We start from the raw sequence: 13623 nt of genomic DNA, 5'->3' as shown, positions 1-13623 counted from the left end.
CGGTCGGAGGCCCGCTCTCGCTCCCGACAATCGCCGGCTGCCACAGGAGTGTTGCGTTCGACTCGTCCGAACCGAGTTTCGAGATTCTCACACTATTGCTGAACAAAAGGCTATTGATCCGTTAAGTTAAATTAAAGAAATATAAGTACCCTCTATTGCTATTTCCCAATAATCTCCGCCGCCGGGAGGCCTCTCGCTCGTCGTCGCCCAATGCTCTCCCGCGACGACGGTTGACTAGGCAACACTCCGCCTGCCTCGCAGGTCCGGCGTCTTCCCGCGGCCGCAGCGCGTGCTATGGTCGCGGGCGTCACACTAACAGTAGCAGCGAATACTAGGCAGCGATAGCGACGAGACCACTGCTCGTGCTGAATTACTTCGCTGCTATTATGGTAAAGGGGGCGGCTTGCGGTATCCGGGTGCCCACGGTCACTCTGACCGGCACATCACTGTAGAGATTCTCAGGCTGAACAGCGGCGACTAGGCGGGCGTAGCGAACATTCACTTGGCAGCGGCGGGCCAGGGCGCGACATACTGGACACCGCTGGGCGCAGTTTTGTGACACACAGAAGGTGCGGACGACATGCAGTACGACGCGGACTCTACCACCGACCGCAACTCGAGCGCTAGCTCGCTAGCGTCCAGGATTCACCCCGCGAAAGAAGACGGAAACAACGGCTGTACTGAATGTACTGGAGAGTGCTCTCTGGCTTGTATATACATCATAGTGAGACAGCGACTCATACCGTAGAGAGAGCCACGATGTAGGTCTGATGCCCGCGTTACGATTATGCGTGTTCAGAGTGCGCGCTGGCTCATGGTGTGTCCGCTTGGCCTGGGAAAAACAACCGTCCGCTGCGGCGTGTGGGCGCCGTGCTATGGTTGACCGATCCCGCGCCCCAAAACTACGTCTACGGCAGAACTTGGCGCTGGCCGTCGCATGCTGTCAACTCGTCTCCGGCGAGCCACGGCGCACGCGGAAAGGTCGATCCTCGCTGAGAAGTTTCTCCCGCCGTCACACCGGCAAGTCCAGACTGGGAAGGCGACGTTGTCGAGGGCGCAGCAGAACGGAGGAAAGCAGTTGTGCGTGGAATTGACGTACGTGCTGGCTATGTCGCGCTGTGCTCGAGTCTCACACGGAAAGGTACCGTCCGGAAAGGTGACGTGTGACGCACCGTGCGTCCAACTGTCTCGACTACACCAAACTATTCGGTCGGCCAATTTGTTACTGCTGGAGTCTCACGGTTATACCGGAGCTCGTGCAACAATAGTCAAGTCGCTCTTCTCACAGGGCGGCGACAATGGAAACAAAAGGTCTCGCAACGTTGGGGTGGCCAAATCACCCCTCCGTTCCTCCCGTTATTCTTTTCATGAAGTGTCCACGCAGAAAACGTGCATCCGCCGCGAAGACGCCGATGTGCGGACCAAAACGGGAACTGACCGTGAACAAACGAGAAACAGTCCACGGTATCCGCACGTGTCTTCACACTGTTTCCATTTAATCACACCCTCCGATCTCCCGACCAATACAGAATACAAAGGATGAAAGAAAAAAGAGCATCCCTAGCGAAACAAGTTCGTCTGGCTCTAAACTCGTAACGTACGATGCAGGCGAAACAGGAACCAACAAACGTGCGGCTCGCTTCATCAAGTCCCGAAAACAAAACTTGCTCTCTCCTTCCCGTTCTGCTCTTCCTTTTCTTTTTCTGTTCTCCGGAAAACAGAACGTTCCGCTTCTTGGGCAAGGCGATACATAAACCCGAACTCCTCCCTCTCTTCCGCTCGGCCGCCTCTCCGGGTGGCCTCTGCTTTTCACTACCGTCCTTGCGGTGGCTGCTCTGCCTTCTCTATTACTCTCTTCCTGCTGCTCCCCTACTCTCTGTTCGGTAGCGTCGCCCACCAGCCCGCTTTTCTTCACGGTATATAAGTCTACGGGTCAGGGGGTATGCTTCCTGCAATCGCGTGCTCAGGCTGGAGCATTGCCGATGTCGAGGGTGGAGTACTGAGTGCCTTACGCTGTTATTACGACACACGGTCTGGCTATGATCTCGTGCCGCAGCGCCACTCAAGTGGCTACCGGGCGTGTCTCTGTCGGCTTTTGCTTCTTGCTGTACGAGAAACACCCGTGCGCACCACGAATGTAACTGGCAGACGCCACTTCACTAGCAGAGCAATCGGTTTCACACATTGTTCGAGGACTAGAAACTCCGACGGACGTACGTTCGGAGAGTTTCGAGCGTCGAAGTGCCGCGCCCGAGTCATAGGTGATCGGCCAAGACCCCAAAACAACGCCGACAGCCGTACTCTTCTCTCACTGGCGAGATGCCGCAACCCTGTAAAACTGCAATGAGTTGCGCCCGGAAGCACTCCAGTAATGGGTGTCTGACACGTGAACATCCCGGGAAAGGTCGCACCATAACCATGTGCATACCACTCTACCCTTCTGCGGGACGCTTCGTGAAACGTGAGCGCCTCCTCGGCGGTTTAGGTCCCGTCAGCCGGCGCCTTTCTAGACTCGTCACAAACGGGCGCACAGGCCCCACAACAACGGCTTGTTCTTGTTCGCCATCAATCCCGCTATTTCCACTTCCTGGCAGATCGTTTGCCTCCAACACAAGTACACGAATCAAAAAAAGGCGGCGAAATCGGCAGGTTGCCACCGGGTCCAAGAGGGTTGCTGTTCGTGCCGTGCCAGTTACGAGAGGCCCCGTCCCAGTTAAACCGTACTTGAAGGGCCTGCACCGAGCCGTCGATACATGCCAGATTCTTACTGTACTTCCGAAACCGGACTAGAGTTCCCTCCACCGCGAGCGCACATGCGGCGCAAACCAGGCGGCCAGCTCATGCCCCTTGACGTCCGCCAGCCCTCTTCAGCGTTCAAGTTCCATCGCAGCAGACCTTTGAAGTGATCGAGAAAGAATGCCGTGCGGTTGTGGCTCCACAAAACCGAACACGCATCGTCTCTGAACTCCGATTTTGGACGGAACGTGCCAACTACAACCCACGCCCGCGCAACCAGCTTTCTTAGCTCCAGTCCGGTACGTCACTCCGACTGCCTCTACTTACACTCCAGCCAGGCGGTTGAACACAGTACACTTGCCGTCCCTCACACATCATCTGCTACACATTTCGTGAGATTTCTGTTACTCCTGCCTCCTCATCTGCGTTCTGAAACCCGTACGTAACCAAATGCGGGACGACTGCACTAGAGAAGGACACCACCATAGTGGTGGCGTTACACGCATCTGCGCTTGAGTGAAGCTGCTACTGCGAGATTTCATGCGAGCTGCTTTCCGCCGAACGAAACTTGCCCTGGACCATACGCTTCCGCGCTGGAGGTCTTCCACTGACTACTCACGTTTGACCGGCTCCTGCACTAAGACCATCTTGACACACCTGTTACCGAGGAGAATTCAGAGAGTTCCTCACACATGTCGGACTGAGACACAAGGTCTTGAGCAGCCTCCGCTCTGCCACGGAGCGGAGAGACTCCCACACAGAGAGACGCAGCCTGCCGGCCGCCCCTCACGTTGGTCAAGAAAAACAAACAGGAATTAGGGAGAAATCCCAATATATAGAACAGACCGAGCTAGGTGATATAGATGCGACTGAAACGCTCGATGGGATACGCTTGCTTCGTTTTTGGACACCGAACAGTTTTGCCGTCAGCCGAGGCAGCCGCGAGGGCTTGGACAGCCTTGGTGGAGTATACATGGCCGTCAGGGCTTGCAAGAGGCGGGTTGTCTGCATCCTGAAAAACAGTGAAAGCAGGCGCGCCCATACTCACTGCTAACATATCAAAGGAAACTCACGGGCGTATGCCCACGAGAAACGCAATCCTGACGCGATTGTGCATCCCCGTCGCGCCAACCGAACGCAAACTGCGATAAGTGTGACACTGCTGGGCGAAAAGCTGTCGCAGTCCGGATGCCTCCACCATCTCAACTGGTGAAAGAGTGAGACTCATTGCTTGACGTACGTGTCTCAGTCCATTAAGTCTCCGGGAGGCTGCTTCGCTACCGACTAACACTCCCGGACGTGCACAGCGCATCTGCTTCTACCCTGCGTGTTAGCCCCACCAAGCCTGACAGCTCCACAATGCCTTACACTCCTGTCTCTGGTTACGGCTCGGTCTCTACTCACTTCTTCGAAGCCGACTAGCGTTTTCCACCTGGCAACGGCCGTCAAAACCGCAACTGACGTAAGGGCTGGCCCACCTATCGAATTGCAGGCATTGACGCCGTCAAAACCACCCTCACCAGCGACGGCCCCGGACAACACAACTAGCCAAACATGGGATTATTACGCTGACACCATAATACTTGGCCGCCCTGATACGAGTGCGGGAAAAAGCATCAATGACAAACAGCCCGCCCAAATTACTTATCCTTCCTTTCCTCAATCTGACTGGTTTTACTTCAAAGGAACGAGCCAACATCACTTCCATGCCAGTTACCCACCATAGAGAACACATGCTTCACCCTACAGACATGAAGGACAAGCATCGCCCACTGCTTTTACCTGGCAGTGCGTGTTCTCTTCCGGCGGTCCCGAATACCTATTTCGGCAATACCACGTGTTCAGTCGCTGTCTCGCCTAAACCCAATTGGTCGTAGCCATGTCGCCCTTCCCCAAACCCCACAGGTGTCACGGCCTATTCATATCGCATTTACTCAACAGGCTCCCTCGCCACTCTGATGAGATAACGTAACTAGAGACTCTCATTGTTAACGCTGAATACCAAGAAAGTAAACTAACTCCGTACCATAACCTCGCCACTGATGGGACATATGAGGAAGCTTTGCACCCGGTGCGGCGTGGGCACCTTTCGCACGTACTCGGCCCACTCCGGAATACAAGCCGGACAGCTGCGAGAAAACAGAGCAAAGAGGAAACTCTTGGATTGTCGCGTCGTCCCCGAACGCGTGCGACGACACTAGCACAGGGGCTTCCGCCCGAAGCAGATGAATGCATCTAAGGAATCTTTTCTTTTACAAGCATCTCTACCTCGAATCTGATCGCACACAGGTTCCGCTAGTTTCTACTCGGAATAAGAACATCTCGATCGGTAGGCGCGCAATAGTTCTTCGAGCGACTGTATCTGTAGAATTCGCGAGATCGAGAAAAGGAGCAAAAAAAGCTGTTCGCCGTGCGGACTTTCTGATGCAGTCGTGCCTGTTTTACCCCGGAAGGAGAAACATGCTTGACGACGAGCCGCTCCTTCCTCTTTACGAGGAAACACAGCCATGTAAGGTAACTGTGAAACTTCCTCGTGCGCATCACAAGATTCAGGGCTCTGTCCTGAACAGTGGATACAAACCGCTCTGTACCCCTGAACCACATCGCAACTAGTCTTGCCAGGGAAAGGACATGCCGACACTGCAGACTACGGAGACTCCCCGACCAGAGGTTGTAGTAGGAAAAAAGACCAGCGAAGCGGCATGGTTATAGAACGCTGGCACTGGGGCGCTTACAAAATAGCCAACACGGTCCTAACAACAATGTAAACTGATCTAGTCCATGACATTCTAAAGCTGCGCATGATGTCTGTGCCACAGCAATAAACCAGAACGCGGAGCTACACTAGGACCGCAGTCAGGAAAACTGTGACCCGCTGAAACTTGATGTGATTGGTAAAAACCGTGTAAAACAGAGACACTGACGGACACCCTTGCAGAAATGTAGAAACGCAGTAGCGCGGTGCCCCAAACGACGGAAAGGACAGCACCCGACCGCCCGTCCGACGAAAAGACTGATCTGTTTGGGGACACCGCAGCGGACTTGTCGCATGGCACTAAACAAGCGCGTCTCGTAGTTTATCGAGGACACCGGCTGGTGTATGCTACTCAGAACAGCCGAGCCGCTTGAGTATCCAACGGCGCTCTTCACTGCCACGGTGACAAGAGACTACGAGAAAAACAACAGCTCCCGACCTGCGCGCGGCAGCGGACAGAACACTAGGATCGCACCTGGCAGCTTTCTGCTCCTCACACGCAGAAGACTTCAATGCGGAAAACCCCGCCTGGAGCAGCGAAATAAGGGTCGGCTTGACGGAGAAGCCGTACACCTGAGCGCTTGTGTGTAGGAAAAGACACGAGAGGCGGTGCCACCTCTCCAGCCCAAAGAGACTCTGCGAAAATCATGCCGCACAACTGCAGCAAGACCTTCCACACCACCCGAAGCCTGTCACACTGTCCGTGCCTACAAGCTCGGTCCTCGGCTTCACCGAGCGCAGGCGTGGGTATGCTGTAGCCCCGCCGGAAGGTAATCATCTCCCCCCCCTGATCCCAGCTGAAGCCCAGGCAAGTACGACCGTCTCCAGATATATAATGTCATCTGAAAGCGGACACTACAGAACAACGCACGAGTCCTGTTGAAACGCTCGAACCAGCAAGGGACACATTCTGAGAGGCCTTCGCTGAAGCCAAGAGAAATGCTAGCACACCTGAAGAACGCGGATGACCCACACGATTGTTTTCTGTTGTAGTGCACCCTCTGGTTCCTTTGAAAAATGCCTGCTAAAGCACTGAGTAAATAATATCACACGCCCCACATGTGTCTTCCCCGCAACGCGGAACACTCTTCGATGGGGGCACCCCGAGCAGATGTCTCCGGGAGCAACTTCGGACAGCTGTTGATCAAAGCATGAACTGTCTTTGCCAGGGAAGACTGGTGAGAGAGAAGCGAAATTACATCCCAAATTAGAAAAAACTATGCCACGCTATCAGACAAAACGAGCAGAAGGACCCATGTCATCCCTGGAAACGACAACTTCAGCCGCCACGCATCAGCAGCGAAACGCCTGTCTGCTTGGACTCCGCCGGAAACAACCTGGTGCTTTCCACAGGCTTCCTGACCGAAATAGTAGAAACAGCCGCTCACAGCATATTGGGGAGGTGGGTCTTCCAGGAGAGCTGTTAGTGTCACGACTTTCCGTATATCTGCGCAGCGACCTGACGGGACCACCAAACACATCCGAGGGCACTCGACAGGCGAATTCAATGTGCCCCCCCCCCCACAAACCTCCGAAGTCAGAATTGAAAAACCCAGCTAATGGAAATCTAAGGAGTAAGAGGGAACTCGATAAGAACAGATGCTGAGACAACTGAAGAAGCCGCGACAGGGACCGCATACAACCACTACTATTAGATGAACCACTCCGCATTCGCAGGCAAAGCTGCACACCGGTACAACAATTCAGTGGAAAAAGCTGTATACCTTCAGGCAGGAAGAACTCCGAAGACCTCGTGCAAACTAGAAGAAACAGACCGATTACTGGTATGATCAGTATCACCGTGACGGGGACCGTGCATCGGAGAGACTTCTCCCAGTCCCGCTTACCAAAGTCGTCAGGCCCAACATTCGACTTCAAGTAGGTGACTGCCGCCTTGGCATCCTTTTTCTTGAGGAGCTCGAGAACGTGCTGAACATGAAGTTCCGACTCGAAAGGAGACTGAAAGCATGCCATCGAAAGTATAGGAGCGTTGCAACCCTTTATCCAACGAACGGCAACTATACCACGACTGAAGACACTAACTGACACAGTTTCACATGCGCTCAACGAGTCCACTGCTTTAGCCAAGCGTTCTTTCCTTTTTACTATGGAAACAGGCACAGAACAGACATTCTCTGCTACAAAGTGAGGACCCCGCCTTATCATGGATCTCGCCAGCACACCCACAGATAACACTCCGCACCGCACAGTGATGCCAGAGAGGCACCAAATAATCTTTTAGGCCCGGCCTCACATACGCGCGCATATGCGAACGCGAAGTAGGAAGAAAGGAAAGCAAAGAAGACAACAGCATCAACAGTATAAGAACAAAAACGCCAACGCCTCCGGGAAAACACTCGAAGAAGCAAACTCACTCCCAACTTCTTCAATTTTTGACGATGCTCAGCAACCCAGTCAAGCGCCTCTTGAGTGGACTGCCGCAGCAAACCGCCAAGAACGTCCAGTACCTCCTGATACACCTCTGTATCCGTGTAGGCCTGCAGCAACCAATCACATGTGTACAAAAAGAGGCCCGCACGCAAAAAGCCGGACTGAAGAGTATGTTAGAGGCTCAGAACTCAGTAGAATATCAACAGAAGTTTCCCCGTCTCGACACACACTAAGACCCTATACTCACACTAACACAATGCCGAACCTTTCTCCGCTGATCCGATATGGAGACAGGAACATTTGAGATGTCTTACCTCCAATCCCAGCTTGTGTTTTAACAACTGTGCCGTGTCTGCCATGCCAGACCGAACAAGGTACTCGTGGACTACCCACGCTGTCCGATCCTCATAAGTAGAGAACGAAAAATCCGCCTGCAGCACACCGCAAAAAATTCAACAAATCCAATCACGTTTCGAGTCTAAGAAACAACCGTGAGGCCTTGCTCAATCCCCACACGTACGTGAGTACCCTTCATTAGTTGTTTTTCCCTGAGCTATTTTGCTCGCTTATTGATCTCCGTACGGTGTGAGGACGAGAGCCAAGGTAGTCTGAAGAAGGAGAGTGTGCCTCAGGTGTATCCGGTCGTGAATCACCCCCTTTCCGCCATACATAAGGGTGTCACTTTCACAAACTAGCTTTCTCACGCAGGGACCGGCGCTTGAAAACAGGTAAACTGTATCATGGCGGGGTCATCCGCCGCAAGACCCGACCATAGAACCGCCATGCGCAGGGCAATGCTCCTGAATTCTGCCCGTACAACCTCTCGAGCGCGCAAACACAACAGCCGGCGTTTCAACAACCACGACGGCACCAATGTGTAGAACAGCGCGGTCCCGGCCGTGTCCTTCTGTGGTTTGGAGTTCGTACGTTGTTTTATTTTTCTTTCTGCTGCAGTGGTGACGAGGTGCTAATTCTCCGTTAACTTGCGTACACCGACCCCCGGCCTCCCAGTGCCCGGTGCCCACTACTGACTCCCTAGACAGGGGGAAAGTGAAACGTCGAGTGCGAACACCCGTGGTTGGGTGAACAGTCCTGTGTGTATCCAAGGAAAGTCCTCCCCATCTTAGGCTGACGACAGCGGTCGCTCGTTTTAAAGCACTCAAAACTATATGAACCCAGTCGCCGTACAGAGATACACTCTACTGAGGTTGAGTTTCTCTTGTTTCCTTCGAGCGCAGTCTCAGGCCAGTCACGGTAGAGGGAGCTACAAAGAAATGCGCTTGCGCTACATACTTTGGTGTGGATTTCTTGTATGTCGGGTTCTTCCGCCAGCCTTCGGACCCGCATCTGACACCGTATCAAAAACGCCCGCGACTCTTCACTGCCCCGTAGCGCCTGCACGCACAGACCAGAAGGATAAGGAAGTGAGTGATCGCAAGCTACAAACAACATGGCGGTTTCAGGAGTTCGCGGTCTGCCATGTAGAGCAGATGCGGGGTGCGCGTCACAAAAGACATTCGGTAGCGAAGAAAAGTGGAACATGCAACTAGGTCGCAGAAACGTAGTGACCCTCGAAGATCGCAAAGCGTACTACCGCACTCGCAGGCGAAGTCTGGAAGGCGCCGGACACATCCGGCAAAGTTACCACATCCCCCGTACACGGCTGGTGTGAGAGAGTACGCATGTCACGCGTTATGCATGCAATTCAGCATCTGGAGAAAGGAACGCCGCTGGAGACGTGCACACCGTCATGCTGACTGTACGGAGCAGGTCAACATCTTCACTGTGTACTCAGCGGACGGAGGCTCGTTGTTACACACGGAAACTGCAGAAAACCCGGAAATGAGTAAATCCGCTTTTCTGGGCACACATACTGCCCGGTCACGCCACTAGACATCCGGGATTCTGTCCTAGGGAAGGTCCGTCTGTGCAAACCCCGCTGCACACGCCCTAGCAGTACCCTTGCGGTACTCGGCAGTTTCCCGGCCATCCCCATCAGAGTGGAACACTACAGTTCTCTAGTGCCCTACTTATTCCGAACCTTCCCCCGGGGACAAGTACAATGTTAACACAAACTGCGCCTTCGAAGGTGAAGTCGTAGAGACATACGCAGGTCTTCGTGCCCGGCGTACTGCCCTGCTGTAACACCAGCAACACCAGCCCGGCTTATCTCCACGCCTCACACAATTGCAGAGCAGCATCCGGTGAAAATGTTATACGTGTGAGGACCCACTTTATCTCGAATCTTCTGGAGTTTCTCAATAACCAGGTCCACTTTATTCATCTTATCTTCCACTGTAGGGCACTCATTCATCAACTGCGTTGCCATTTTTCCCTTCAGAATATAAGCCAAGACGACAGCAATGTCCCGATGAAGACGCCTGGAGTGGGCCTTGAGAGAGCGCAGACCACACTCCACTGGGACGCGTAGAAAAGCCCGATCAACACTGTGGAGAGGACTGTGCGAAGCTAAAACAGATGAAAAGGAAGCGCTACTCCGTCCGGCTCCTCCCGTTGCCTTTCTTTGTTCTTCCTCCAGGTCTAGCCTGCCGCAGTGTCCACCTGCTTCTGGGACCTCTCCGAAAGACGAAGAGAGATGCAGACCACCTCGCGGTCTATTGCTGGTTGGTGGCTGGTACTGTGCAGGGGCGGACGCGCCTGCGGTGGGGGGAGAGTCGACAGACGGCAAGCCTCCGCCAGACGCACGGACAGCAGAGAATGATGAGGACGCCATCCTCTCTCTAGAAAAAGAGAAGCAGCTTCAACGGCTTGGACCTCTACCAGGATACTGCTGCCGAGCAAACTAAACAGACTCGCCGATTTGGACCAGAATGATGAGCGTTCACGCTCCCTCCACCCATGCGAAAGAGATGGGGTACAGACAAACCATACATGTGGAAGAGTCTCTCAAGTCCCCAGCCTTCCGGGTGGCTCCTATCTACCAGGAGCACCAGTATACTCGCACGCACACCCCGAAAATCTTGGGTGGTGCATCTGGGGAACCCGCATCAGTGAAAACTGGAAAGGCACTGACCGACTCCGGGATCACGCGCGGAACAAGGACGAGCGGAATTAGAGCCGAGAATACAACAGTGAAGCAACGGCCAAGTAGCGCGACACACGCTGAAACGTCCAGGTCACCGGCGAAGACGCCGATCCTAGCGGCGCGCCGACACTGCCCCCGGCAAGACTAACGTGAGCTTCCCTGTGTTTGATCCTCCTAAGGAAGGGGAACTAGAAGAAAAGGCACGAGCTACCATGCTAGTTGGCTCACCAACACACTTCTTGCCAGCCGGCAACAAAGACTTCTTTCCCCGCTGTCTTTTCGAGGCAAAGATGGGTGTCTCGCGTCCCGCGACGGGGGGCGCTGAAGTCCGGGAGAACCCTGGAGTGCAAGAATCCCCCCGAAGTCCGGGACAGTATTGACCCCCCGTCTGATGTCTACGGTGTCAACTGCACGAGGAAGTGCAAGGTCGGAGAGAAGTGACCACGGAGAACGACGGGGGAAGCCGCGAGCCCCTGGTGTGTCCGGTCTTCCGGGAAAAACTTCTGCGTGTCCAGGAAGACACACAGTGCAACGCTGTCGCACGACTGGCAAGTGCGCCAACCAAGAAAGCCTCGCGGTCAAAAGAGAGAACTGCAGAGGGCTGCAGACTAAAGAGTCACTTAGCCCGGATTCGGAATCACATGGTACACTTCCGCGTGAGGTCCACGGACTACACCAGACTCCACTGGTAGACAACAACGAACTGCGAGCGACCATGCCGACGCCTAGCACGGACCCTGAAGAGGCCGTGAACCTTGAAAGTCAAAGAAAGACGCAAACGTTAGACGAACAGGATTCATGAAGCAGTCCGCCGCATGACTTCCTTCACTTTCCCTGACACTCCGTTGGACGGACTAAACAGCAGACCACACAGTTCGGCGGGCTGCCTGAGACAAAGCGAGCCCGCGACCAGGCCGACGCGCTACGAAAAGCTGTTGCACAGACTAAAGTACTCATCAGGTGTAGAAAGATGGAACTCTTCATTTCCATCTCCGATAGCGGAACCGACTATTCTGAAGCACACCGTCAGCCGTAAAGAGGCCCCTGTCGACTTGCCCCGCGTACGCCACCAGCGTCGCTAGTTGGTACGTCCCTCTTGAGTTGCTTTAGAGCGGAGAGCGGTTATCCATGCCAACATTACTTATTTTGAACAAGTTAGGAGCGCATGAGAGCGGGGAATGATGACTCAGCAGTTTTCAGACCTCCCTGCACCAACTCACAGCAATTCTGCGCGGACCGTTACCGCGGGCGCCGGCCTCTTAGTAGGGCTGTTGGGCTCACAGATGCTCCCCTCGTCATTTAGTGACACTTTCCGACCCCCTGTAAGTACGCGTCTCAACGCCTGAAAGGAGGCAAGCGGTGCTCATCGATTTTGCGGTTACTGGCGATGCGGAAGCCCCAGGGGTTGACCTCCTGGTGCGATGGCGCGCCCGCGCGCCTGGAGGACTCTCGCGCAGCGATGGCGTGTAGTAGCCTGTGACTTTGCGTGTCTGAAGAGAGCCCTGGATTCGTGCCGTTCCGCAGCGTTCATTGGTCTCTTTTTTCTCGGCATGGAGGCCACACTGCGCTGACTTTCGTAGTTTCCGATGAAGGGCTTCCTGGGCCGGCGGCGATGTTCTTGTTTTGTAGTTGTCCCGTCCCACCAGGCACCGCAGCGATGCAACTAAGAGGAGGTTGGTTCGTGTGGTTGTTTGTTTCGTCAGGGCGTCTGATTTCTCCGGGTGCCCTCGTCTTTGCCCGCGGAACCCGGCTTAGGTGAAGCCGGGCAGGCGGTTCGACTGTTGCCGCGCATCTTGTGTTCGCGCCCGGCTCCTGTCTTCCCGGCTTATGGCGCAGTTTTTGGTTCGCCTCGTCTCTACGACGCGTCCGCTCTGTGTTGATTTCACCAAGGAACTACAGACCTTTTCGATGGTGATGGCCGTTTTAGTGTTTTCTGGTCGCCCGTCTGCGTTGTAGCAGTAGATGGAGTTTCTCTATTCAGCGTGTGTGGTCCCCGCTTTGAGGAGAATTGCCTCTGCGTACCTGGACGCCGTGTGCACTGGCGGTGCCCAGCCGCAAAAGCTGTGTCGAGGATTTCCTTGATGAGAGAACATCTTTTTTAGAGAGGAGGACGGCTGCTCTGTTCCTCTCTCGCGTTGTTCCCGGTATTCTGTCTTGTGTTTGCACTTCGAGAAGTAAAAGGGGTGGGACCAGTGTTCTGGGTTCGCAGGCTGACGGTCCGGTCTCTGCTTCTCGTGACTGAACTTTGTCTCGGGAATTCGCAGTGCCCTCTCATGTCTTCCAGTGGCCGAGGTGTTGCTGTTCTCGGACACATCTCAGAAGTGTAGTGGGGAGCAGATTCACAGCTTCCGCAGCCTCGATTGTGGTGGAAGCCGTGCTTCGTCTACCGTCGAAGATGTGGCTCCAAAGCGAAGCAGGGGACGAAAATAGCGGTAGTCAGGATCGCTCCTCCGGTCAACTTTTAGCCGGTAGTGCTGTGGAATGCGGCGTCACGCCAAACTCATCTGTGCGAGACGCTGGTGCATGTCGCTACCAGCGTCAGGGTGAATGCACTGGATTTTCTCAGGGTACCGCTGTGGAAACACTGCCCATGGATCCGAGCGTTTCTTCGTATTCAGGTGTTCTGCCAGTCTCTTCGCGTGTTGCCTCGAGCAGACCTGGAAGAGGTGATCCTACGTCACGGCAAAGTCTTGTA

The 13623-nt window shown here is 54.4% G+C and overlaps 1 protein-coding gene across 1 annotated transcript; it reads right to left on the bottom strand.

Annotated features, from left to right (window-relative positions):
• Window positions 1-3623: 3623 nt before the first annotated feature.
• On the bottom strand, window positions 3624-12305 carry CSUI_001641 (macrophage erythroblast attacher). Its single transcript, XM_068061846.1, has 8 exons — window positions 10116-12305; window positions 9176-9277; window positions 8197-8313; window positions 7867-7989; window positions 7339-7450; window positions 5967-6950; window positions 4763-4865; window positions 3624-3748 (listed from the first exon to the last, which is right to left on the bottom strand). The coding sequence occupies exons 1-6, from the start codon at window positions 10614-10616 to the stop codon at window positions 6709-6711; spliced, it is 1197 nt and encodes a 398-aa protein (XP_067926181.1). The 5' UTR covers window positions 10617-12305; the 3' UTR covers window positions 3624-3748; window positions 4763-4865; window positions 5967-6708.
• Window positions 12306-13623: the final 1318 nt, after the last annotated feature.

Source organism: Cystoisospora suis (genome assembly GCF_002600585.1).
Source record: "Cystoisospora suis strain Wien I chromosome Unknown contig_664, whole genome shotgun sequence".
Lineage (NCBI taxonomy): Eukaryota > Apicomplexa > Conoidasida > Eucoccidiorida > Sarcocystidae > Cystoisospora > Cystoisospora suis.
Note: the sequence above shows the minus strand (reverse complement) of the source record. Positions and strands in the feature narration are given on the sequence as shown.

Excerpts from the sequence above, each read along its gene's own strand:
- CSUI_001641 (XM_068061846.1), bottom strand. The coding sequence starts at position 10,616 with ATGGCGTCCTCATCATTCTCTGCTGTCCGTGCGTCTGGCGGAGGCTTG. Across the intron at positions 9,278-10,115 it reads TCCAGAAGATTCGAGATAAA|GCGCTACGGGGCAGTGAAGA; the intron begins GTGGGTCCTCAC and ends CTGTGCGTGCAG. Across the intron at positions 7,990-8,196 it reads AACACAAGCTGGGATTGGAG|GCCTACACGGATACAGAGGT; the intron begins GTAAGACATCTC and ends TGGTTGCTGCAG.